We start from the raw sequence: 27,976 nt of genomic DNA, 5'->3' as shown, positions 1-27,976 counted from the left end.
AATGTACCAGAACAAAGCAAGAATCATTTAATTATACTCAATTCTTTAAAAAGTTGTTCAAAATAGTTGAACATTGTGCAGCCATTCTGAGGTGGCTGAACCTGTGTTCACAATGAGCACAGATTTTGGGATTACAGTTTGGGGATAATTTCATGTAGGAGTAAGGTGCTGCTGGAAGGTGATAGAAAAAAGTTTCCTGCCAGCTTTTCCTTCCTGAAAGTTTGTGCTTTGTGTGTTATGATTAAATTTTAAAAAAATGGAGATAAACAGAGGAGATTTAGACACCAGCTCAGCATTTCTTTAGAGTTTCTTATGATGCCTTGTGAAGGCTGAACTAGGACAGAGACTGGACAGAATTAAAGAATAAAGCAGGGATTTATTAAAAGGCCTCAATGGATCCACCTTGGGCAGCACAAGAGCCCAGCCAGGGCTGCACCCAAAATGGTCCCAAAATGCACGAATGGTCATGGGGTCTCTCACTTTTATAAGTTCTGCTCCATTTGCATCTTGGAGTTCATTGTTCAATTGCAGCTTTAGCCCATGAAGCTTTAGCCCAATTCCAGCTTTAGCCCATCAGTCCCACCCTGCTTTTTTTCTCTCTTCAGCCCACGTTGTTTGTGCTCTTGGGGCTGAGATTTGGATCATTTGTCCTTGGTGCCCAGCTGGAGCAGGAATTGTTTTGTCTCCCTGCTCTGTGCACAGAGCTCACCATCCCGTACTGTGAAGCTCAGAGCTCCACACTAAAGCAGCAGAGAATCTGAAAAATATAAGAGCTGAAACCTGAGGCATCACTTATTCATAAAAAGTTACTTGATACCAGGTTTATCAGCTCTGATTTGGGAAATAGCATCAGTGAGCAGCTCCAGATGGATAACCATGGCTATCCTCAGGTACCACAGGTGCAGTAATGTAAAAACAAAGTCTTCTTTTGACTGAGGATGCCATAAATAACAAATACAGAGAGCTACTGGCTTTGATTACAGGGACTCATTGGGAAGAAAGGGATTTTGTGTCACTCCCACAACACAGCTGGAAAACAGATGTTTATTCCTAACACTTCTCCCCTCTCCTATGTAGAAATACAGGAAAGAAAACCAAAGAAAGAAACTGAGAAACACAGAAACCCAAGCAAGGCTTTACTTTGAAGGGTGTCAGAAGCATCTCTCCTCTGTTTGAACATTGTCACAGCAGGGCAGTCATGTGCTGTTTTCTTAACAGAGCTGATTTTGAACCTGTACATGTTTGAATGTGAGCAGCATCACAGATCCAAATCCTGTAGCCTGTTTCCCAAAATACCCAATTGGAAAACCCTTTTAAAAAGCCTGACATTTATACCAGTTCTTGAAACCCCCTGACTACATCTGTCTTTTATGACCGTGATTCATGGCATAGGAGAAGAGATAAAAATTCCCAAAATTCCCTCAAACAGAGGATAAAAACATCCAAGTAAAAGTAACATAAAACTATTTCTAGTTTCAAATAATTATAGGATGAAAGGAGGAAGCAGAAACAATCAGTCAGGCTTAGATTAACTGAGGCCAGTGATGGTTCATTACCCCATTGCCATTGCAAACTGTCCCCCTGTACAATTGTCCTGTAAGAGAAGTCAGCTTAGAGTGAAGCCATTGCTGTAAATGAGCATTTTCTGGAAGACCTTCAACAGATAATTCAAAATAATGTCTTAAGCTCAATTTTTGTTCAGCAAAAAAGAAAAACCATAAAATTTTTAGTTATGCTTCTGTTCCAATCTTTGATTAATAAGTCTTTTAAAATTCTGAAGCATTTCTATCTAAAGAGTGCTTTAACCTTGTCTCTTACCTCTTGCTTTTGGGGCTTTTTTTTGCACCAAAATTACAGATGTTTGTTATTCCTGGTTCACACAAAAAGAAGTGGATCCTTTTGAGATCCTTTTGAGGAAGTATCCTCTGTATCATTAAATACTGCTGAAGGAATGAACAAATATCAGCCAGCCTGTCTATCCTAAGCTATTATTTGCTTATATGTTACATCCTATACATTTCCCCACTGTCAGAGTGAGAGCCAGGCTTCTGATTCCTGCACTTCTAAGGCAGTTTGGCCTTGGAAGTGCAAAGAGAAATGCTCCATTCCTTGCTTTGTTCCCTTTGCAGGCAGCCTGGCTGCTGAAAGCTGTCACCTGCATAGACCTCACCACTCTCTCAGGTGATGATACTCCTTCAAATGTTCAAAGGCTGTGTTTTAAAGCAAAGCACCCTATCAGAGAAGATCTGCTCAAAGCCTTGGACATGCATGATAAAGGTATTGTGGCTTTTGGAGTGTGTATTTTCTAGAGGAAATGTCTGTGTTTCCTCATTATTTTCTCACTTTTCAGAAAGGACCTTGGTCCACTGCTTGAAGTGGTGTGGACCAAAGAGAGATCAGGCCTCTGATTGAAGCCTTACACATAAAAAAATCAAAGATCAGTCTTTTTTTAAAAATTTGGATTTATGGACTCTTCAGACAGCTGAAGTATAAAATATGAGGTCAATTATCTGAGAGTTGGAGAGAAGAGCACTTTAGCTAGAAATGCAGGAGGGCTGCATTAACATAAAGACTGCTCAGTTGCTGCTGGGCTCAGTCTGGCTCCACAAGTAAGAGCAGAGCTTGGCAGTGCAGTTTCTCTTGCAGCAATTTGCTGATCAAGCATAACTGTGATCAAGTCTTAACTGAGTGTGTTGGCATTAAACTGTGAGTCTGTCAATAAAAACTTTGGAGTTTTAACTCCTGCTAATGCAGACTTGCTCCCAGGGTCTGGTGAAGGGATGTGAGGGAGGAAACAGCACCAGAATTACCTGGACCATTGGAGCAATATAACAGACATCCCTGGTGTGCTGCTTAAATCCTTGTGAGAACACAGGAGTGGGAGGTGAGGACAATGCACATGTGCTCATGGAGAAGGTGGAATTCTCTGTATGAAAAAGGGAACTGTGGCTTTTGCTTTTGCAGGTATCACTGTTGCAGCAGTTTGTGTGTATTCTGCAAGAGTCTCTGATGCTGTGGGCACCCTCAAAGCTGCTGGTTGTACCATACCAGTGGCTTCAGGTAAGAGTTATTTGAAAATATCCCATTAAATAATCTGATGCTATGAAATACATAGAGAAATCCAGAAGTTTGGACTTGCTTTTGTGTCAGGGAGTAAGATGAAAAGGTAACAGGTGGAAGGAAAGGAAAGGAATGGAAGGAGGATTTTCTTCTGGTATAATCTTTTGTTTTGTCTTCCAACTTCAAGCTTATCAGGAATGCCAAGTCTTTTTGCTGGAAGCTCTTCAAAGAGGCCTTTAAAATATATCAGTGTTTTTCTCACCTGGACAGAAGAAATTAAGATAGAGTGCTGGACAAGTATCAGTATACACTAAGTAGATGATGATGGTGATGATGTGAGTTCTAATAAAGGTTTATTTTCCCTATCATATTTGGCTTCTAAGTGCAATTCTGTGTCAAGGTTTAGCCCAAGGCAGCAACTGTGTGCCACACACTCACTCATACAGCCACTTCCAGGATGGAGGGGAAAAGAGAATTGGAAGAGTAGAAGTGAGAAAATTTGTGGTTTCAGATAAGAGCTGCCTTTTAGTGCACTCCCAGCCCACTCACCAAGAAAAGGCCTTGACTCTGTGCTGGCACTACTCTGCACTTGCCAAACCATCCCTGGAGAGCCAAGGCTGTTTCCTGCACAAACCCAAACCAGCCCAGCCACAATGAGGATAACTATCCCAGCCAAAAGCAGCACATCCTGCAGGCTGACTCCAAGGAAGCTGTGAGCAGAGCCAGGGGTTGTTGCCTGCTGAGCAGCCATAGGTTCAGGACTTTCACACCCAAAATCTAACATGGTCAGCTCTTCTCCAGTCATCACACATGAGGGACAAGTCCTGAATGTGCAGGAAGCAAGAAGTACAATCAAAGAATTGCTCAGGTTGGAAGGCAGCCCTGGATGTGATCTGGTCCAAACCCCTGCTCAAAGCAGGGGCTGACTTTGAAGTTAGATGAGGTATTTAATGCTAAGAAACATGTGAGATTTCTGTTCTTGTTTCAATGTTGTGTAGGGGAAAATATGTACTAAATGCATTTATATGTCAGAGAGAAAGACAATCTCTGACAAAGCCATTATTTTTTCCATTTCCAAAGTTATCTTTGTTTTTTTTACTTAACCATCATAAACATAATCTTAAATGGAACCCATTGAAAGCAATTTTTGCTATATTGTGAATTAACCATTAAACAACATTATTATGATTTAAGTCAAGATACTACTTAAAAGAATTGGAGAAAATTAAAAATTTATATATTGCTTCATATCTGAGCTCACTCCTCGTTTGCTCAATCTGCTGGAAGCAATAGGTATTGTGCTTTTATCTAGGGTGTTCTGGAAAACATCAAGGCATGTGAAAGATCTTTTCACAAGATGCACTTGCCTTGCTGGACATGGGTTTTTGAGGGTAGAGCCAATGTTTCTTGTGGATGAAGAGACGGTAGGATGAGGTGCCTGTAAAATTTTTAAATCGTGGCAACCATTAAACAAAAAGAATAACATTCAAACTTCTTGGTGCATTACTGGTATTTTCAATTTTATGGTCGATTTCTAAAACTGTAACACATTCATGAAACATTTCTTCCTTCTATCTGCACCCCTTTCATGCTAGTGGCTGCTGGGTTTCCATCTGGACAAACTCCTCTGGAGACCAAACTGGCTGAAATAAGGCTGGCAGTGGAATATGGGGCCCGAGAGATTGACATTGTCATTAGCAGGAGTCTGGTGCTGACTGGCCAGTGGGAAGGTAAGTAAAAAAAAGTTCCTATGGCAAAGAACCTAAACCTTTCTATATGCACATGCAGGGTCTGTCTTTGTCTCTTCCCCAAATCTCTCCATCAGTTCTTGAAGTATTTGATCTTTCCCCTCACAGTAATCTGGGACTCTGAGCTAAATAAAAACTATTTAATAAAATTATAACAAAGGGTTGCATTTTTTGAGAGGAATCCTGTTGGAAGTTGTGGCAGGCTGGGCCGGCAGAATGACTTAGTGGTTTGAAAATTCCTATCTATTCCCTCCGTGCCTTTAGAGGATTTTGTGTACAGCATTAAAAAAAATAGCAAGTAAAAGACTAATTATTTGAAGAGTTTTGTTAGGAAGCCCAAGGGGCTGCTAATGTAGATGATACCTTTTAAAATATACATGTTTCATTTCTTGACGAAAACACGTATTTTAGTTGTTTTCTTTTTGCTGAAAGTTGAGGGAACAAATTGACTGTTCATATTATTATTGATGTTCTGGCATCTGTAGACTACTACTAATTAGTAGGAACAATAATGCTGAAGATGGTTTTTGCTCTAATTGCATCCTTAATGTACTGTGAATGGCTTGCCTTAAGTGCTGACAGTGCTCCTGTAACTAATCTCCATGTGAAGGTGGACACATCATTGTCTTGGAATGAATTTTCCATTTAGCTGTATAATGCAGTGCCAGAATATCCTATTTGCTTGGCAGACTTTATTATAAAGCCCTGGTACCTGACTTTATTTAAGGAAATAACAGAAGTAATGGTAATAGATCATGTTTTCTAGTCTTCTTGCAATTAACAGTTAGAATTGAACCAAAAACCCCCACATGTTTCTGCATCTGTGTCTTCAAGACTGGTTCCTTGATGTAATATCTTGGCCTCTTTTGTAGTATTTGAAATCTCCATTCTTTTGGTCTTAATTATTTAAGGATTAATAATTTTTTTTTTAATATGAGGGAGAATTCAGAGGAGAAATACAGGCCTTGGATTCAGAGAGAGAGTTTGGATCATGACTGAAATGAATGGGATATGAATTACTCTTTGTGGTCACAAATTACAAGGGAGGAGTACACAGACACAGCAATGATAGATGTGATATAAAGCTGTCACTTTACTAAATAAGTAAATTAGGGACAGCTTTTAATTTGGTATGCATGTTCTTTTATCCAGAGCTGAAGTCTTGACAAGGTTGAAAGACAGCCTTATTTTATATATATATATAAAAGATATATTTATATATATACATATAAATATATGTTAAATATACATTAGTGTATATTTTATATAAAGTATAAAATAATTCTATATAATTTATAGACTATAAAATATATTATATAATATATTAGTATGTTCATATAATATATCAATATACTATTTATATTAAATATAAATATAAATAATATATTTTTTTTCACCAATGGCAGAATTCAAATTATTTCCAAATGATTTCCTAAGTTTATTTATGAATCTGAATCTGTTTGTGACACATGTTTATGTGATCTTGAAAAAATGCTACTGCAGAGACAGAATTTACTTGCCATAGAGATGCCACAAGGTGAAAAATTACAATATTTAACTTTTCTATATAAAAATAAAGGTATTTCATCAGGTGATCTGGATATTTTGGTGAAAATCTAGTGTTTTGTCTTCCTGTTTAGCTTTCAGTAGATATGTTACCTGTGTGATTAGGAATAATTTAGAATAATCTATAAAATACATATAAGGAATCTAAAAGAAGAGACAAAAAAGGATTTTTTAGGCTAAATCCCTATATTACATAAAATTAAGTAGAGCAGTACCTGTGCCTGTGTTTTAGGTGCTTCATCAACTAAAGCTGCCTTGCAATTATATTATAACTTATGCTAATAGTAGTAGTCATTATAATAATAATAATAAAACAACAATAATAATAATAATATGCTTCAATGGGTATTTTCTTATGCTGACAGTCTTCACAACCTCAGAAGTTATTGAAAAAAAATCTATGTGGTGGAGTGCTTTTTAGTTCATTTCTAGCTTTTCTTCTAGCCTGTGCAATAATTGGGGTCACCACAATAGAATAGTGTTGCTTTGTGATTTGCTTCAAAGGCTTGTTTGGTTATTAAATATTTTAGTGTATGTCCAATTATGTCAAGTTATTTTAAAGAAGTTCTTGAATATTGCTGGAGCTCTTTATGACACTCAGAATGCATTTTCCAGATCTTTGTGAAGTAATTGTTAAGATCTTTTAAATAATGCTGAGTATGAAAGCAGCTTTATTGGACAGCTAAATTACATCAGAAAATAACATGAAATGAGATAAAGTTTATGAATTTACATACCTTTCATAAGCTTTTAGCTTTTAAAGCAATACTACTTTAAAGTAGTTTACTCAGCTTTTGCCTTGTATTACTTGACAAAGTATGGACTAAACATAAATTATCAATTTGGATGCTTCCTTTAGACACAGAATGTGGAGCCTTTATGTGAGGAGTGATCAAGTTGACCAACAAATTGTTAAAATAGATTGGATCTATTTATTATTAATTTTCCCCCCCATCATCAGCATTTGCTGTACCTCCTGAAGTTGCGTGGGGTGCAGTAATGTCAGTGCTAATTCCTAATTCTACAGCTGTTAGCAAACACCTGGACATGCTACACTGTCAGTGGCTGCAGGAGCATTGTTCACCCATCATTTGCTCTGTGGCAGTTGAATTTTCCTGTAAGAAAAGGGAAAAAAACCCAGCCCAGTTATACTCTGAGAAACTTGAGCATGGCTGCATCCATGGTATAACCCCATTATGAAAAGTGCTTTTCACTGCTGATGATATTTTAGGTGTGGGTTTAGAGGCTTTGATCAGGGATCGGGACCTTATTTTGTGCTACATACTTCATAAACAGCACAGGCAGAAGACACTCCCTGCTCCAGAGCCTTGGAGAAGCCTCTCCACATCGTTCAGGAGGGTTGTAGCTGGATTTACCATTTCTAGATGTGCAGACTGCCCTGCTGCACTGCAGTATTTGCTGGGTTCCCGGGATGAAGGATGAATTGAGAATCTGACTCCATATTCTTAGAAGGCTAATTTATTATTATATTCTATTTATTATTATGTTAATTATATATTATATAAATTATATAAATTATATAAATTATATATCTATTGTGTATTATATATTATATATATATTATACAGTATATAGTGTATAGTATATGATATATTATATTATATTATATATTATGCTATACTAAAGCTATACTAAAGAATAGAGAAAGGATACTTACAGAAGGCTTAACAAGATACTAATCAAAAACTTGTGACTCTCTCCTGAGTCCAACACAGCCTGACCGTGGTTGGTCATGAGGTAAAACCAATTCACATGTTGGATAAACAATCTCCAATCACATTCCAAAGCAGCAAAAACACAGGAGAAGCAAATGAGGTAATATTGTTTTCCTTTTTCTCTGCGGCTTCTCAGCTTCCCAGGAGTAGAAATCCTGGCGAAGGGATTTTTCCAGAAAAAATCAGAGACACTGCACAAATTCTGTCTGGTGCTGGCAGGAACAGCAGCTCGGGCTCCTGAAGCCCAGCTCTGTCTCCAGAACGTGAATCCCTGGAGCTGCACATATGTGAGGGGGTTGTGTTGTGCTGATAGCCTCGTGCTTGTCATTTTGTTAACAAACCTGCCATTAACATGCCAGACACAAGGGGCTCCAGCTCATTTTCCAGTTTCCAGCCCGTTACAATCACCTTGATCTTTTGGGCTAACAGAAGTCAAAATATCTTCTCATCTCAATTTCTATTTGTTGTCATTGACTAGATAAAAACACCAAAAAAATTGAATTTTTTAAAAGAAAAGTGATTTTATCACCACATTTTTGAAGAAGAGCTATTCCATAAAAATATTTAAGCAGTGTGGTTTCTTCCCTTCTTTAATATTTTCATTTCCTTTGTAAGAGATCTGGATTATCCCCTTTATATTGTTATTTTTAGGACTAATGTACTATACCAAAGTAACAGACCATCTAGACAACCTAGTGCAGATTACAGCTAGCAGAAATTATCAGGGATTTTTGCTTGGAAAATGTACATGGAAGGAACATTTTCTCTGCTGTATTTAATAGTTGCTAAAATTCAATATAATGTACTAATGTTCATTTACAGTGTTAGCAACATGACAAGGACACAACTCTTGTGTTTTATAACAGTGGAATTAAAAACACAGCTACAAAAGCATTTTTTTTCCCTACAAAACAGGATTTTTTCTGACTTGTATAAATGCATCTAGTAAAAGCAGATCTAAAGTTCATGAAAACTGTCAGGTATCTCAAGTGGTGCAAAGTAGAAGAGTTCTTATGTCACATCCATTTTAACAGCTGGGTCAGTAGAGATACTGCACACTGTATTTGTGAGCAGCTGGCTCCAGGTACATTCTATATAGGTTGGCTTGCTTTGGGGTTTTTTTATGGGTTTATTGGTTTGGATTTTCTTGGCTTTTTTCTTTTCTTTTTTTTTTTTCCTGGCTTAAGATTTAGACTGCTTTTAGAATGGATAATATTGGTTAATATGCTGGAGAGCACTGGCCATTTGCTTTGAGAGCTTTTGCTTTTTCCTTGTTTTTAGGAGTCAAAAATAAATTCTCTTGCAGCCTCTCCATGGTGTTCTTAGCTCATTAGTTGAAAATATGCCTGCAGGGTTTCCTGTGAGAGAGATTTTTGACCAAAATCTTTGTGCCACTCGCTGCTGCTAACCAGAGGTGCTGTGTGTGCTGTGGCAGTTGCTGGTGTTCTGCACAGCTCACAGATATTCCTGCATTTGTAGCACCCAGCTTTGATCCTGCTGCTGTTCAGCCTGGTGGAACTGAGTCCTTAAGTGCTGGACTTTTTGGCAGCCCAGGCTGTCCCACAGGAAGCCCAGCACTCCTTGAAACACTGAGTACATTTTGAAGCGTACCTGACTAGACATTTAGACATTTGCCCAAGATTTTCAGGATAATCCTGTTATTTGTGCCTTGTTTTAAATCTGACTGAGTACTGAAACTTCTCTTTTTATTTTTGAAAGGAGCAGGAGTTTTTACACTTGTTCTGCATCAAAGCAGTCCCAGCTTGCACTGGGACTGGGATGCTCTGCCCCAAATGTAGTTGCATTTCTCTCTGTACTTTTATTGAAAATGCCCTTTGAATGTCAGCTGTTGTCTGCAATAATTGGTCTCTGAACAAAGAACAGCATTTCTTACCTACACACCTGCCCCACTGAAGTGTGCCCACTTTTCCTCCACCCCAGCTAAGCTGCCAGACACGGGTGATTGAGGATCCTGAGTGGTTCCTGGCCGTGGGATGATGAGTGCTGGCAGGCAGCGAGGCTGCTCGAACCAGCCTGACGTTAATTGCATGTAAAAGCACCTTCCAACTGCAAGGGAGGCTGCTGGAGCTGCAGTGCCAGGGAACAACAGCTGTGAGGATGGAATTTCTTTTCATGGAATCCAACCTAAATGTACATTTTGTTGGTTTTGTTTTGACATTTCTGGTGGCGTATCTCGAAGGTAGGGAAAACTTTTTCCTCTTGTTACCGAAACTAGAAGAAGAAGAAAGCTGCTTTCTCTGGGTTTTCAAAAGCTTCAGGAAAAGAGTTGCTCCACAAAAAGAGATTTCATTTGGATCTAACATGAGCAGGGTTATTAAATGCAGAAAAAAAAAAATAGCACAGGTCCTTTGTGTTTCCTTTTTGAGCCTCGATTTGATGTAGGTTTCTGGAGCATCACCAATTGATCAATAAAACATGTTAGACGGCATGCTAGTTCTGATTAATTCACACCTTTGGTACACAGCGAGAAACAAGGTGAAGCCTGGTGTCTATAAAGGGACTTGCTAAGTGCGTCAGCCAGTTGTCTGCTAATGTGTGCAGCGTGTCTCAGAAGGCCAGCCCAGCAATTCCAGCTCTGGACACCCTGGTGTGCCCATGGCATCAGAGGGATGAGGGCCCTGCCACAGCTGCCAAACCCTGCCCCATGCTTCCAGGTCTCACTTAAAGGCTGAGGGGAAAAGAAGTTTAGCATTGCTGAAAAAAAACCAAAAGTGTTTCTAGCCTGGACTGTTTTAGCAAGACCTATTTAAAGCTGTGTTTTAGCCTTCTGTCAAAGAACTTCTTGATTATGTGATTGAAGATTGAGTATAGTTTGTCAAAAGGACCCTCTTGCAAAGCATCCTGTTTGTTTATTTTGCATCTTAGGTTTTTTTAAATTCAAAATCCAGAAATGGTGGCTGTGCACTGTAAGAGCTGCTTTTCTCCCCACACAATAGCAATCTTAAACACCCCAAGCAGCCAACTTCTGACAGCAATGCTTCATTAGTTTCTGGCTCTTTTAGTCTCCCTCTGTGTAAACTTTTGTGGGAGCACTGCTGAATTTTACCAGGAAGGGTAGAAGGGAGGGTTCCTCTGGCCAGGTGCAGAGGAAAACATAGCTATTCTGAATATTGATTCAATGTACTACCATATTTATTGCTGGGAAGGCTGGTTTAAGATCAATCTTTACTATCACAGCATTTTTTACTGCTGATGTATTCATGGGTATTTAGTACATTTGTATTTTGAGAGAACAGACATTAATAGCTATTAGGTAAAGTCTGAAACTGCACGGCGTTGTTAATTACCTCCAGTCATGTAATTTATTGAACTTACAAAACTTAAGTTCCTGAGTGCTACGACTAATTATAAGATTGGAAATTAATCCAGAAGTGGAAATTACAGCCATACTTGAAAATATCTCTCAGGCAACTTTGATCATTCCCACATGCTTTTATCCCCAGGTCTGTACGAGGAGATCCGTCTGTGCCGTGCAGCCTGTGGAGAAGCTCACATGAAAACAATCTTGGCCACAGGTGAACTGGGCTCCTTTGCCAATGTCTACAAAGCCAGTATGATAGCTATGATGGCAGGTAAATACCCTTGGTTCTCCTTTTAAGCTAAGAATGTCTTTGCTATATTATTTATGAGGCTTTAAGAAATTCCAGTCGTGGAAGTTTGGTTTTGTCGATGGTGGAAAAAATTTGTGTAGCAATTACAGAAGCTGCAGGTGGAGTAATGAAGTGTCACTTGTTTTGTGTAACCTACAAAAAACTGCATGAAATGTCAAGTATGAAACTGCTGAATGGCAAGGGTTGTAGGAACAAGTAAAATTCGTTGTCAAACATCTGATCTGATCAGAGTATTCAATAAAGGCATGTGGGGCAGACACACTTGTGGAGGCAGCTGTGGTCATGTACAGCTAGGATGTGGGAAGGTGGCTCACAAGCTTGTTTTAAATGCAAGGGGAACTTCCCAGCACAGATTCGTGCCAAAAGCTCTCAGTTTTGTTTGTGATCACTTCTAACCACTTCTGAGAGGGCAGCTCAGGAAACCAACCTTCCAGAACAGGACAGAGTTCCCAGGGCCTGTGCATACTTTGTTACATTTTTCTTAGTTTAGCACCCATTTGATCCCAGATTTTCAGCAGTACATTCTCTCTTTGCAGCTTTGGTACAACTTTTCCTAGCTGAACCAGGATTATAGGTCTGTGTTTTAGTGCTATGTCAGCGATGCAAAATTGGGAATTGGCTCCCTGGCGCTTGCTTTTCCCACTGTGCTTGAAAGTGGGCTCCTCAAATTTCTTTCTAGAAGTGTAAAGATAGACTGAGAACCACTTGGGTTAGTCTGTCTTCTAAACTTCCCCTCATTTTTATGTTAATTTTTTCCCTCCTTTTTTCTTCCTTCAGACTTGAAATTCTTACATTAAAGCAAGAAAAACATAATCAAGTGTCTTGTCAGTATTTAAACAAATATTCAGCTTGCTGCTGACCTCACTGTTACCATACACAATTCTGTGCTTCTTTGATTCAAGTGGAATGGAGAGCATTTCAGGCTTCTAACAAGCCCAGCTACAATGTCAATTAGTATCATTAGACACAGAGGATCAGTATTATGCCACTAAATATTGCTTTTAATTAGAAGAGGTGTAAGAAATACACATTTCCTCTTATTTAAACTGATGCACTAATCATTGTGATCACTTTTTTTACCACTGAGTAGTGAGAAATTCAGCCTGTAAAGCATTTTAGCATTTTCAGAATTTTGCTGGTGTAGTTTTTTTGAAATACAGCAGATGGCTCTATTGTTAATGATTTTCCTTGCCTAGTTATTCATTTTACAAGATACTTATCCATCTGAATATATCCAGTAATTTCCTTATTTCAGTCTTTTGCTCTTTCTGTGTGGGTAGGCATAAAAATAAGAATTTATTTGCACTCTACATACATCCATTGAGGGCCAGGCTTTCAGACTCCAACTTGGCAGAACTGCTGAGAGCCTAAAATTCCAGTTGAATTTTGTTTTATTTGTATCTTTGTATCATTTTGGGGAGAAAGTGAATCCATAGTATGGTGGATTCAACTGAAAAAGTGGCTTTAGAAGTTTTTGCTGCCTCTGACCAGTTCCTCTTGTCCTTTACAGCAAAATAAAGTTCCTTCAGCTGTGCTGTTAGAAGTGCTTCTCATGTGTCATTGTGAGCTGAGTTTTCAAAGAATTACAATTGAAAATTATTCCAAAAAAGGGTTAACTAGTTGGGTGTGGGGTTTTTGATTGGTTGGCAGTGTTTTAGGGTGTTTTTTAAATGGTCACAGCCTCAGTAATCTGGTTTACAGCCTTGCTTTGCATGCAGTTGTATCAGGTCAACTGGGGATGTGCAGTCCTCAAACTGTTCTTGCTTCACTGTCCATGATGCCAGCCTGTCATATGGGGAGCACAAAATCCTGGGGTTACAGAGGTTTGCAGTGCCTTGATGAGCATGCACACATTCACCAGAGTCCTGAAGCACAAAGCCACCAGGGGTATAATATATTCTATATAATATAAATTATATTATATTATATAAAATATAATATATAATACAGAATCATTACAGTAATAGTAATTATTAATATTATAGTAACAATATTTAATAATATAATATAGAATATCTATAATTGTTATTAATATATCATATTATAGATCAAATATATTATATATTATAACATATATACTATATGTAAATTATATATTATATGATATACTATATATAATATGTTATGTAATATCTACAAGAACATAAAATATAATAAGATATAATTTAACTATATAGTATAAATATTATTAATATAATATAATTAAAGTTATATATAAATATAAAAATATAAAATAAATAAGTAAATAAATAAAAATATAAAAATATTTAATTTTATATAAACTAGTATATTATATATAATTTTCCTCTATGTAAGCTGATGGCTCCTGACTCCTGTTTTCTCTGAAATAATTCTCCATGGCTACTTTTTCCTCTCTAGTAAAGTCCACAAGGGGAAAGACATCAGAATGGGAGGGAGGAAGCCCACAGGTGTCTTAAATTCTTTTAACCATACCTTTACCAACTTGACTGACACAGCATAAATTCTTCTGGAATATTTGAGAAGCTATTTCTGAGTGAAGGCGGCTGACATGCCTGTAAGGCCAGTGACTCACCTGGCAAGAATAACCTGAGCAGTGCTGAGGAGGGCAGGGTGGCAGGGAGCTCTGCACAGCAGTGCTTCTGTCCCACTGCCAAGGGAGCACCTCGATTTTGGAAAGCTGCCTGAGACAAACCCCTAGCACTGCATCAGGGAATTTTGGGTTTATGGCCTCCACTGCCATTTCTTGTGCTTCTTCAAGTCCTGGTGGTGATTTGAGTGCATGAGCTTCTCAAGAAAACTGACTGCATTTTTCACTCTGCTTTGGGGACAGAGAGTAAAGTAATTAAAAAGAAACAAAACGAAATATGAGACAAAGATAATAACAGACAAAGCAAAAGTCAAACTGAGATCAGTTGTGAGTTTCTGGCTTTAAGTCTCATGCTCAATACAAAAATAAGGGGTCCCCATTCAGTAGCATGTGAGTTGTATTATGTGTTGATTTGATTATGAGTCTACAACTTCAGCTGTAATTTGATACCAAGTCAGTTTTTAGAGCTCAGAGCATTTGCAAATGAAAGGAGGCTTGGTAACACATAAACAAAATTTCACTTTGTGTCTTTTTATTTGTCTGAAATACAGCCGTGTTGGGTTTATGGTGTGTCTGTAAAGGGCACACTCTACCTGTAAAACATCCATCAGAAATCAGAAATAGCTCCTTTCTATGGCTGTGATCTGTCTCTGAATGCTCTCCAGGGTGGCAGGTGATGTTCAGCTCTGGTCTGGAGGTCCAGTATGGGGCTGGGGGCAGGTCAGGGAGTCCTTACTCTCAGGAGTGTGTGGGAAGAGTACTTGGCACTGACTGGTGGCTGAGGCTTTCTTGGCCATTATCTGAGTGTAGAGGTGGTTGTAGTTGGCTGCTTAAAGGGGGTTATCAGGACAGTAATTATTGCTTATAGTTAATTAATTATTAATTATACTGGAATTATACTGGGAGTTGATCACTTCCCAGCCTGCTGCAGCATTCTGCATAGTCTGTGGTTGTTCTGCATCTTCAACATCACAACATCATTGTTGTGCTCTAGTTAACATCACTGAAAGTTTAGTGCAAAGAACAAGCTCAAAACACACTGTGGAAAACCAAGATGCAGCGTGGCAGTGTGTCTCAAAGTTTTGAATGATATCATGGACTAAAAAGTTTTTGAATAAAGTGTAAGATCAAAAGATGGAGTATCTTTAAATACAATCAGCCTCAAAGAGGCTGGAACAGAAACAAGTGACTTCATTTGTTCTGGTACAGAATGGGGAGAAATAAAAAAAAGCCAGCAGTATGAAAATGCTGATAACAGCATGTTCAGTGAGGCACTACAAGGATGCTGCCTTAAATGAGGTAATTGCCTACAAGCTTAACAGTGATACTGCAGCTAATCACTAGAAATAATGTAGGCGTGATAGATAAGCATGGAGTTGAAAAGTTCCAACAATGCAATCACAATATCCTCAGGTTTGAATTGCTGATGAGAGGCCATACAAAGACTAGTAGCAAAAAAGAAAAAGAAATAAAATAAAAAATAGTGGGGCTTAAGTAAAGCAGACCTTGAAGGAATGTGAAATGAGACTTAAAAATCTGTCTGGAACTCAGGAATATGTGTGCAGGGAATCAGAAGTGAAGGAATGATGGAAAGTGGTTGAGACAGGCTAGGGCAGGCTTTCATGAAAAGTCTTTCCAGTTGAGTCAACAGAACCCTGCATGGGTAAGTAGAGGACAGAAGTAACACTTGAGAGAAACAAAGATGTTGGGGGAAAAATAAAGATGCAAAGAGTCTGTGAAGTGAGAACAGAGTTAGAGTGCATAGAGTGAAGCCTCATTTGTTTGCAGTTTGTTAAAAACCCAGACGTGCATGCAATGGCACATTTTGTTATGCATTTATTTATGTGCTTACTGAGCTGTGTGCCTGCCTACACAGCCATGTCTGAGGGGAGATCTTTATTTGGGGCCATTCATATTTGTCAGAGCAGGATGCCTGGCAACTCTGCTAATTTTGTGCAAAGTCTGTTCTATTGATGGTCTTCTCCTGTAATCAGAAAATAAGAATATGTACCCTCCAATGAAGTCCAAGAAGAAATACCAGTGTAAAACAGTGTAAAACTTGTCAGCTCTGTACCTGTTTGTTTGATTTTGTGTTACCCACACCACCACCTGAGTTTCTCCCTCCACCATCTCCCCTTACAAACAGGAACAATGCTATTTCAAGCACTTCTCACCAGAATACCAAGTCAGGAAGCCAGAAGATGGGTTTGAGGTTACAGAATGACTTGCAGCATCACTTTTGACAAATCTACTTGCCTCTCTGGTTTTCTGTGTGTAAAATTAACATTTGCATGTTTTATAGAACCTCTGTGAGGCTTAGTAAATTAAGATATAAACAGAAATGTTAGAAGGTAGAAATTTTTGTGCCTGTGCATGAAGATGGAACGCTCTTGGTCCTGATTCAAATTGGGAAATGGAGCAAGAGAAGATCTGGAAAGTTTCTGGTGGGAGCTGCTGGCTGTGATTTCCTGGTACAGCCAGTCCTGGGAGTGGTGGTGGGAGCCAGCAGAGCTCCCAGGTGATGCTTTGTGCACTGCAGCACACAGGAGCAGCAGGGAGGTCCCTTTCCTCCTGCTGTTCTCACTGCACTCTGCCCAAAATGTCCTTCCAAAGGGGAGAGTTCTGTGTGTTCCTGTGCCCCTGCTCTGGCTGTTTCTCCTCAGAAATCCCAGGCTTGTCCTTCTCTCTCAGGACAAGGGTTTGGATGCTGATTTCTGCTTCCCGACCTTTAGGAAAGGGGCTGTTCTTGATGCTCCATCCTTTGGTTGTGAAATAGCAGCTACAGACAGAGTAACACACTGTTGAGAGGGATCAACTTTCTATTAACAAATTATCCTCAGTGCCTGCATAGCACTTTACCTTTGCTGATATTCAAGATCTTTCCAAAACGTGTTAATTAAGGAATATCTAAATGGTATACTTTCAATTTATAACAGCTGATGCAAAGAGGTGAGAAAGCACCCCTGTTGGGTTAATTTTCCCCATGAATGAAACCTTGTTTCTATGTTAAATAACTTGTTAGGATTCGAGCTAAAACTTCTGAAGTTTCATATCACCTCAGGCTCAGAAATTGTTGCACAGTGAATAGCTCCAGTCAAACATGCCAGCAAAATAACAGGGCTTCCTGGCAAAAAACTTTGCATCTGTGAAGCTCCACTATTGAAGGTAATGGTTTGAGAAAATGCAATTTTAAAACATGGAAATATTATGTAAAATCAACAGATGTATTGGGTACTATTTATTTCTTTGATATTTCACGTTAGGTTTTTTTATTCTGTCAGTAGCAGGTGTTAAATTCTACTAAACCAGTGAAAAATAGAAATTAATATTTAATTTACTGTACCTATCAATTATATAAAATTGGCTTATGAAATATTAAAAGAGATTGCATGTAGGAACACTAGTTAGAAAACCCAGTTCCTTAACAGAAACCTAATATAGATGTGGAAATACACTAAGCATGATTTTAGGGTTGTAGGTCCTGGATTTTTTTGTTGTTGTTGCTTTTTAAGGTATCAGGGCCTACTGGTTGTTCCTGTCTAATTTGAAGACATATGCTTATGGCAGCAGCAATGTGGATTTAGACTTTTAAAGAGAAATGTGTTGAGTGGAAAAATACATCAGGAATATGTGCTCTTGAACATCATTAGGTTATTTTAAAAAACTATGGATACTCACTTGAATATACCATTTAATCATAAGGACACAGGGAAAAGCAAAGAGGCATAACAAGAGATGAGCACAAACAGAAGTGAAATACCACTTGAGCCATAAAAGTAGCACAAAACCAAGAAGTTTCCCATAAGGAGAGCATGGATTTTTTTCCTTACCTGAGTGTTAAAGCTGCCTGTTAAAACACACTGATATCAATATAAAGACATCCATGAGCCTTTAACAAATCATGTCCTAATGGTGCTGATGCTGCATTTGGGTTTTTTTTTTTAAGTGTTACATCATGAAGTGCAGGAAACACTGAACACCCCCGCTGCCTGCTGGGGTGCATGAACACATTCCTCACTGAGCTACACAGGGCTGGTCAAATGCAAAAGCATTTATCAGAGAATATGCTCATTTCAGTGGTGTTTGGGAACAGACTCTTCCAGCTTGCCCATGTGGTTACTTGCAGTGTTTTTGATGAGTTACACAAGGAACTTGAATTTCCTTGGCAGGTACCTGGGTTACTTGGAGTCTGTCTCCCAGCCTTTCTGTGTTCCTCTGGTTAGAGCTCAGATTGTGAAAAATTGAAAAAAATGGAATATATTCCCTTCTTTGACACTATACTTGGGAATTTCATCCCCTGGGAAATGTTTCTGATTTGGTTTTGTTGTTGGTGTTTTTTTTTTTTTTTTTCCAACTCCTTTTCAGAAATTGTAGTTTTAAAATTCAGTGTCTCTCAGATAAGACAATTTAAGATTTCTGCCTGTACTTTATAGTTACTAAAGACAATAGCTTTCCCAGAGGTGTCTGTAGTAGTCCTTCTGAGAGAATATTTCAAAGACTGAATTGACAGCAAAGGCCATAGTCTTCATGGCAAGTCAACAGGGATCTGACATCTGATTGTCTTTTGTACCTTTGATGTTTCTTTCCTGCTAGCTATTTGGGTTATAAAGTGATTTCTCTGCAGTGTACATCTGCAGCTGATTCCTAAAGTTGAGTTCTCCCCAAATCTAAGATGTAGAAAAGATTCCCCCTTGGTGATAGCAGGAGCTCTTTGTGAGTATCATATCTTTTTTCCATCACCTTTGCAGTCATGCTGCCAGTCCAATGTCCAATTTACCAGCCTATCCCAAACAACTTGGGAGTGAAATCTTGTAGTTTGTCACTGTTCATTCATCTGTGATGGACCAAAAAGGAAACAAGGCATGATGCTCCATATTCCATGCATCACACTGAACTTCAGTTATGGAATACAAAATTGTGAGTCATGTATCTTCAAAAGCCTCCTTCCCACTAGTCCTGGAAAGTGAATTTGTGGAGAACTCACAAAGCACAAAGCCTTCCTCATAAATGGAGCTTTGGAACAGAGCTGACCCCAGGCTGTGGAAGCAGCTCGTTGGGGCATGATGGAGAGGGATGCTGTGTTTCTTGGCAATCCTAGTCCCTAGGGAGAGGAGGGGTGGCATTTCTCAGCTGGTTCTCTGCTACCCTGACACCATAGCCATGCTGTTGGTAGCTAACTAATTAGGTTTATGTTGTAATCAGGCACTGTGTTTGCAGCTGCTCTGGATCTCAGCACATTCAGCTTCTCAGCAGCTCTCCAGTTGCAGCTTCAAGGCAGAATCCTCCAGGAACTTCAGCTGGGTGGACCCTGTGCTATCGTAATGATGCCATTTCCAGTGCCTGGGCTAGAATTACAGCTCAGCTTTAAACTCAGTGTCTCCAGAGAGCACTGCAGAAATGCTTGTTTTTTCCCTAGAAGTAAAACAAAAAAATCCTAGTAAAATAAGCAGAGCTGCTTCCATGCCCTTCAACAATGTCTTGGTGAGTTAATTTGCAGGCACTTGCTTCTATTATAAAGAACTGAAGCTGGGAGAGAAACTCAAGAAGAAATTAATATATTTTTCTTCTAAAATGTTGAAGAGATTGAGTGAAAAAAAGTTAGTGAGAGGTAAAGAGAAGCTTTTAGGTTTAGAGTGTTCCTGTGCCTTTTTTTACTGTCTTAAGAACTCAGTTTTGGAGTGAAACATGGGAACATGCAGAGCACTTTGTCATCTAAGTATAAAAGTGCTGCAGATAAGAACAAATAATTATTAATCAGTAACACCACTGTATTTTGTTGCTGTTTAATGAATGCCTTGTTCATGAAAGAAGCAGGAGAGATCTGAGATTATTTGAGGGGGACTTTTGTTCAAAGGAAAGATAAGAACACAATCAGTTAAAGTCAGAAGGAGGCAACTAATATGGCTTTTGAGGTATCAGTGATGCATTTTGTACTACTCATGGCAGTGACTCCTGTATGGCTTGTAAGTTTTCTAGGTTTTCATTTGCTAAATTAGGTGGGACACCACATAAAGAGTAAAGTAGTCAGTGAAATGTAGAAAGATTGAGATCATCACAATCAGGCAAAGCTTGTAGATGCCTTTCCACAAAATGTGGTTAGATAGAGCACTGATTTTTATGTTAATTTACTAGTGAATAATTTAAAAAGACCTGTTTACTTTTTAATAAAAAGGAAAGATATAAATTGGCTGAGTGTTCCTAATGTTACTTACAGCTGCCATTGAGCAGATGTTAGGGATTCTTAGTGGTAGGCTAGACCAAAATAAGTTTTATGAATAAACAAACAATTTCCTTTTACTACCAACTCTTTCAGGCTGATTCTCTCCCAAATTCACTGTGAATAGCTTTTTAAAGTCTCCTCATAAATAATTACCTTTCTTTTGGCACTTTTTTCTAAGCACTTGGATTTTAATTACAGTGATGAACTGTTTTAATAAGTTGTTAAATAATTTTATCTTTTTAGGAGTGAATCCATTTTCTATTTCTCTTTGACTTCATCGGTTCCTGGGACTTTAATCCTTTTAATTCTTGCTAATTCACTTTATAAATTCATGCTGGAGAAGTAAACAGCAAGCAGCAGCATCATTTTCTTTTGAACTCTGTGCACGTACACCCACCTCAGCTTGCTGGTTATCAATGGTCTCCTGTTACTAGCAACCATTTTGTTTAACTCAGTCATTTGGATCACAGTAAGTATGAAAAGATAGGTAATTAAATGGAGACAATGTGGTTTTGCTTTGGGCTAATGTCTGGGGGCCTTAAAGCCCTCATGGAAGTGAATATGGTGCTTAGTTCATAGATAAGGGATATGTAACACCGCTGTACTTCACCCCAGAACAGCATCTTCCAATGTAAATACTTATCAGACACCTTTGTGTGTGATTTGATGTTGGGAAATGCTGAACACAGAATTCCTCCTGGCTTTTCTTGCTGTTTATGCCAGAAGGAAAGGTGCAGGCGGGGTGGTCGCAATGCTGATGCCGTCCCTGTCTCTGCAGTTTGGCACGTGACAACTCAGCACAGCACAGGGGATGTTCTGCTTGACCACCTCTGTTTCTGAACATCTGAGTGAAGTCATTGTGTCTTGGTCTGAAAAGACAGGTGTTTGAAGGCAGGAATCTCCCCTGAAATGGAAAATGAGAATCCCCCTTCCTCTGAATTATTATAATTTTGAAATTAAAAGGCTCTCAGGCAAAATATGGGAATAGGAATAAGAGTTCTTTACTAGGTAAACTAAAAATACCAATGCAATAGTACAAACAAAAAAAAACTACTGCCAGAGTCAGAATAGGAGCTCACCCCTTGTGGGTGAGGGTGGTGGCACAGCCCAATCCCATGGGGGCTCAGCCCTCCTGCAGTGCCAGCTGTGGTTCTGCTGGAGCAGGGATCCTGCACAAGGGGGGAGTTTTCCTCTGCAGCTCCAGGGCTGCTGGAGATGGGCCTGGGCTCCCTCTGGGAATGCAGGACAGCAGAAAGCTGCTCCTCTGGCAATGCACTGGGCAAAGGCTGCTGTGGTGTCCCAAACCTCAGATTGCATCCAGGTAGGAATGGTTGGTTCCTCCCCTGGGCAGAGCATCTCCCCATGGGATGATGGAATTTGATCAGCCATGCAGGGACATTCACTGGCCATGGACAGAAGATAATTAATAATTAATGGCCCATGAACGGAAGAGATTTCCTGGAGGGAGGATTGGTTATGGAAGAGATAAAGAAAAAACTGCCCAGTGAATAGAAGATAACTGCCCTACCTCTAACAGATGGCAAATAGAATACACACTTATCTTACAATACAGGACACATTGATACCAGAGTGAGGCTCTGAAATGTTGCTGCAAATTTTACACAGATAGGTTTGCTTTATTTTAATTTTTTTCCCTGTAAGAAAGATCTAAAATGTGCTGTCTCAATGAATAGTGACACTTAATAATTTGCCACTAAATACCTATGAGGATATATATACATCTAGCACAAAGAGAGTTTGATATTCAATTTCTTTGATTCACAGTATTTCAGTAAAAAGACTGGAATGCCAAAGTTCAAAATGATCATATATATTTAGTGTAAGTTTTTAAAAATGTAAAACCTATATATAAAATGTAGACTTGAAGACTGGAATATCATCTTTGTTTGCCCAGTGGACAGGTGAAATCAGCATTTCTCTATCGGTTTCAATAATTTTTTTTTTAATAACCAACACCAATGCAGTTGTTTAATCAGGTTGTTGATGCTTTTGGTTTGAGATACTCACCATAATTGCAGTCTGTGGTAAGATCAGCACACAGGCTGTTGATAAAGGGAGGTGAAAAAACCATCCCCTGGCACATTAAATACCTTTTTAAGAGTTGCTCCCTTTTTTTGTGATGGTGCTTACTGGTCTTTTTTATTTCCTTCATTCAAGTAGTGCTCAGTATGAGCTTATGCCAGAAAAGTCTGACTGAATTTATCAGCAACACACCTTCATAAAGCATCCCTTTGAAATAAAATTGTTAGTTTTGCCATGTAAGCATTGTTAATAATGCAATGGGAGGGAAAAAGGATTTCTTAAAAAACCAGGAGTGTCTTTCTCTGGACACCAGCAGAGAGGTGCCTCCTGCTTGGAGTGTGGCTGCACAGTCAGGGGTTTTGGTTGTTCTTTTCATTGAAGGGGGCTGGCAGGTTTTTGGTATTCAGGCAGCCTGAAGAGATGGAAGCATTGCAGAACAACCCTACTGACAGTAGTGAAAGCATCTGGAAGTTCTCATCTACACTGCAGCCTGCACATGTGGGCTTTTGCAGTTTTGTTGCATGCCAAATTATCAAGGTGGAGAAGGAAAAAGGTAACACTTTGAGGAGCAAAATTTCTTGGAAAGTGGCAGCTTTAAGTAAGATTGATGCCCTTTAAAAACAAGCATTGTGAAGCCTTACATGTATAGGTAAGGCCATCCAGGGTGATTTAAGGTCCTTTGGATATTTGTTGCACTAGGAGAATCCAGTAAGTCCATTATAAAATCTACATGTTTAAAACTTGTTGGTGTTGAAGGTGTTCAAGTGTCATAAAAAATAAGCTAAAAGTGCCTCACATTTTCCTGGTAATCAAGTGATCACCAAAGTGGAATATTTATCCCTCTGTGCAAGCCCTCAAGAAATCTGTTCTGCCTGATTTGTAAAAGGCAGGTGGAAACAAACAGGTCGCAGATGAGTCTGGTGAGATCTGGCTCCTTATATTTTTTTGGTTTTCAGGCAAAGCCAGAAGCCAAAACATTGACCCTTCCAATTGCTCAAGGAAAAGACCTTTGATCCTCGAAATCCCCCTGGTACTGGAGCTTTCATCTGTGCCAGCTGCCTTTGGTTGTAGGGGACACTGGGAAGAGGGGCTGGTGCTGCTGTTTGTCCTCTGCATGACAAAGAGGCTGCATGCTGGATGGATTCTGACTGCAGCATTAAGACATGGACTTTTAAATCTCAAAAATCAATCCTGCCTTTCTCTGGGTTAGCGTAGGAACAGAATCTTAAACTGCTTTTAACATCAAGTGTTGAAAAACACTCAAAATGACATTGAAGTGTCATGATTTTGGCTGCATTATGGATGGTGAATTTTTTTAAATCTTTAACATTCATAGCACCTTCTTGATAAAGTAGACTGATTTTCTACTTGCTGTATTCAGTGTGGAGTATTTCCAAATTGATTTTAAACAGCTATTTCTTCAATTTGAGTAATTTTGTTACAAGCTAATAGACCATACGTAAATGTACCTGAGCTTTAATGTTAACATATTTGTTTCAAAGTTGTTATCAACGTTAAAAAGCACAAAGCTAAATGTGGTTGCTAAAGCATGGAATGCAATATGCCACGTAGTGCTGTGATTCTAAGCCATCATGCATATTTATTATTTTCTTCCAAATTGCAGTGCTTACTGGTAGATATATCAGGGGTTTAGCCTCAGTCTGTAATATGTCATGTGCAGGACAACATTTTGAGAGGCTGAGATGTATTGATCCAAAACCAAGAATGCCAAGAGGGAAAAAGCCTGACCTAGACCAGTGCTGTTTTAATTATATCACGGTTTCAGCTAGTTTATCATTGTTTAGGTTAATTTAAGTGTGAACAAGGAAGTGATGCAATGAATTTCAGTGTTGGTAAAGGAAGCCTAAAGGGGGAGATTTTTAAATCGAGTTTCTTCCACAGCATTTTGGTTTTTCACCCATCCTAGCCAGAGCACGTGGCTCAGTGCTTAGAGTGCTGGCACTCAGTCTGAAAGGAGAGGCCAAGCTTTATGTTTCTTCTTCAGTAACTGCTGGAGGAGTGGATGGATTTGGGAATTTGGGGCCAGAGCTGTGCCACCAGCACTGCCTCCTGCCCTGGGTGCACTGTGCTAGAGAGGGAGTTTTCTACTGATGTCTCTTGTATTTTGAGTGGCAAAAAATAGCCCACAGAATGGCTTGTAGGGGAAATCAGCACTGCAAGTGGTTAAGCTGAGAGAAAGATCTGGTTTTTCCCAGTGATAGTAAGGTTAGGATTAGTTGTTGGGATTCCTTGATTTAGTTCTTCTTTCTGCCTTTGGCTTGTCATGTGTCATTAGGCAAACTGCTTCAGCAGTTCCAGTAGTGCCATCTGCAAAAAGAGATAAGGTCAATGTAGGTCATATACTGAGTGCAGTATGTAGCACACCCTTTTAAAGAAGGAAAATGGAATCCTGGTAAAGAAACATGAGATTTAACAAGCAGATAACAATACAGGAATTCCTTAAACTTCCTTGTTGTCCCATAACAAGTCACTCCTGCTGCTTCCTCTTTGGAGAGGAAGAGGAATGGCTGTTCCAGCAGCACACAATTGCCTGAACTCCTGCATCCTGGCATATCCCAGCCCTGCTGCTGCATGGCAATGCAGGGAGGTGACTGGGAGCATGTTCCCTTCTGGGATTCAGTGTGGCTCCAAGCCAGGAGCCACCAGTGACAGGGATTCCAGCTGTCCTCTGTACCTGTAGCACATGTCAATTATTTATCTCCTCTTGCTCCATGCCACACAGGGATTGGATTGGATTGGATTGGATTGGATTGGATTGGATTGGAAGGAATGCTCTAAAAATAGCAAGTGCCTATGCTGTGCAGCTGAGCAACAGAAGGTGCCATGGCTCTTCCTGCTGAACCTTCTAAAGAAACATTTTAAATGAGCACACAAGAAACTAATACTAATTAATAATAGTATTCTGTGGAGACCTGTGGTAGAGGCTGCAACAGTGCATTAGCAAGCCATGCATAATTCAGCAAGGCTGAATTCTTTCAGACATCATCTGCAGGGAATTTTGCACAAGTATGGACTCAATAATTTGTCCCTTTGTGTGCATGTGTAAGTGTTCCTGAGGGCATCGTTTGGCCTGCAGAGCCCCTGTTACTGGAGGTGCTGTTGAAGAAAGGGAGCATCCATTCTGAGTCTTAGAAACCAAGCTTGGATGGTAGGATGGGTTTTCAGAAGGTTGTCCTCCTTGTAAACAGACACTAAACATGGACCCCTATGATGGGATTTTTAGTTTTTTTCCCCTCTGTGCAGGCACTTTTTCAAAAAGAGTTGCAAAAAACGGGCAGTTCTCTGGTGATAACAGACCAAGTTATAAACCAGCATTTTTCAATGGCAGCTGAGGCACAGCCATGTGAAAAGATGCATTGGCACATAACCAGGTGGTCTGGCAGTGTAGCCTCGTGTCATGGAGCTAAAGCTACCTGCTGAGCTGCTGCTAGAGTGAGTTGTCACAGCTTTGTATTCTCTTCTCCTGCATGGCAAAGTTAAGCTAAGGGGGAATGTATTTTATCTCTCTGCTGGAGCAGGATGAAGACATGTAAGTGGGACAATTAAGGATGACTCAACTGACAAGAATAAGCTGCTGTATTAGCCTTTTATATCTTGCCCTGCCTCTTATTTTCAGAGGGTTGTTAACCTGGTCACCCCTAGTAAGGCTAATTTGTGTGTGAATCTGGAGACCCTTAGTTTGGGTGCTCATAAAATAGAAAGATGACTTGCTAATGGGACTTCATGCTCATCTGATAGGGTACTATTTTGTCACTGCTGCCTTGTCAGCAAAAACAGCAGGTGGGTTTGCAGGTTCTCTGAGTAGAATGCCACTTTTTGCCACCAGTCCTGGAAGTCCTGGAAGGATTTGTGTTCTCCCTGTGCCACTGCATATTGTTATAACTCAGTTGCAGCAATGAAGATGTATTTGTGCTCATTGCAAATACTTACAGAGTAGCACAGCATAATTGTCCCTCTGCAAGCATCTCTCTCTAAACTATTGTTTCAAACTGCCAGCCACATCTTTGTTCTTTATTAAGACTAAGGCAGCAACACAGAGTCTGTAGGTATCAGGAGATAATCATTCCCCAAGGGCATTTGAAACACTTCCCAACCAAAAGGTTGTGATTACTCCAGAATTGCTATACTGCTTATTATTCCTTATTGCTTAATTATGGAATCAGAGTGTGTTTCCTGGATGCTGTCATCTGAATAAGATTCTCCACTTCTCATGCTCTGCTCCAGTGGGCTGGAAATCTCTGTAGATGTACAGGATAGCCACAGGGCAAGCCAGTTCTGGAAGCTCTGCTGACCTTTTGGGAGACCAGAGCATTCATAAACAGGGCTGTGTATCTAGAACAGAAAAAATATAATGGATTTTCTCTGAAGTGAATGGACTGCTTGTGTTGAACCCACAACCTTGGTGCTGCTGCACCATGTTCTGAGCTGAGCTCATCCCATCTCCCTGGTTCAGTGAGTCTCACCTGACTTGGAGCCTTGAAAGGAAATGTACTCTTGTGGCTTCACACTGGAAAATAAAAGTAGAAAGTGTGGTCTTTTCCAGGCTCACCAGGCCTAGAAATCCACCCGGAATTACTGATTTTGTGAAATCTTGGATTTAATGCTTCATTGAATCATGTAATCTACTCTAAGGAAGGGGAAAGCATGCAGTGTGTATTTTAGCCTTAGCCTTGATTTTTTTGAGTGTATCTATTCACAGGAAGATGAGAAGATGGGTGATAAAACTCAGGCTTCTAAATCATCACCTAAATTTCCTGGTGAAACTCCTTCTAAACTTAATTCCTTAAACTTGATTTTGGAAACTTGAATAAGAAATAGACTGGGTGAAACTCTCATATTATCACAAAGTTTGCTTAATGAGGTGCCTTTTATGTCAGCACTTGATTTTTAAATGCCCCTTTTCATTGCTGAAATCCAAACATTAACAGCACCTTCCATTGTGGCTCTCTGTGCTAGTGTGTGTCCTCTGTCTTTTGCAAGAGGCTGCCTGCAGTCCTGCTAGCAAGCTCTTGTGCCATGAAAAGAATTTGTTCAGCAAATAAAAATGTATTGTTTTCATTGTTAGAGGATGCTACTTAATTGGCTGTATGTTTGTCTAATAATCACATCTAAAGCTGATTATTCTCATAATAGCCTTAAGATATTATTTAAAAATAAATATATAAATGCACAACTTTTGTACTAATACTAGTTTTTAATCTCTTCTTGTTTCTATGAAGTCTGAATGAGATTTTCAAAATTGAATAATAATTTGATCCGTTAATCTTTTGAAGCTAGTAATTTTATTTTCCCCTCTTTGCAGTCTCTGAGGCTCGCAAATGAATAGAGCTTCATTACTGGAGTCTGCATTTAATAACCATTATCCATTATCTTGTAATTAA

The 27,976-nt window shown here is 39.3% G+C and overlaps 1 protein-coding gene across 1 annotated transcript in view; it reads left to right on the top strand.

The window, feature by feature from the left end:
- The window catches only part of DERA (deoxyribose-phosphate aldolase), a 49,655-nt gene that overhangs the window by 10,808 nt on the left and 10,871 nt on the right, over positions 1-27,976 (top strand). Inside the window, exons 3-6 of the mRNA XM_077178131.1 lie at positions 2,130-2,277; positions 2,965-3,060; positions 4,656-4,790; positions 11,575-11,703. Coding sequence (XP_077034246.1) covers positions 2,130-2,277; positions 2,965-3,060; positions 4,656-4,790; positions 11,575-11,703 — 508 coding nt within the window. The remainder of the gene's footprint in view (positions 1-2,129; positions 2,278-2,964; positions 3,061-4,655; positions 4,791-11,574; positions 11,704-27,976) is intronic.

Source organism: Agelaius phoeniceus, chromosome 5 (assembly GCF_051311805.1).
Source record: "Agelaius phoeniceus isolate bAgePho1 chromosome 5, bAgePho1.hap1, whole genome shotgun sequence".
Lineage (NCBI taxonomy): Eukaryota > Metazoa > Chordata > Aves > Passeriformes > Icteridae > Agelaius > Agelaius phoeniceus.
The sequence above is the reverse complement of the archived record's forward strand: the minus strand, read 5'-3'. Positions and strand labels throughout refer to the sequence as shown.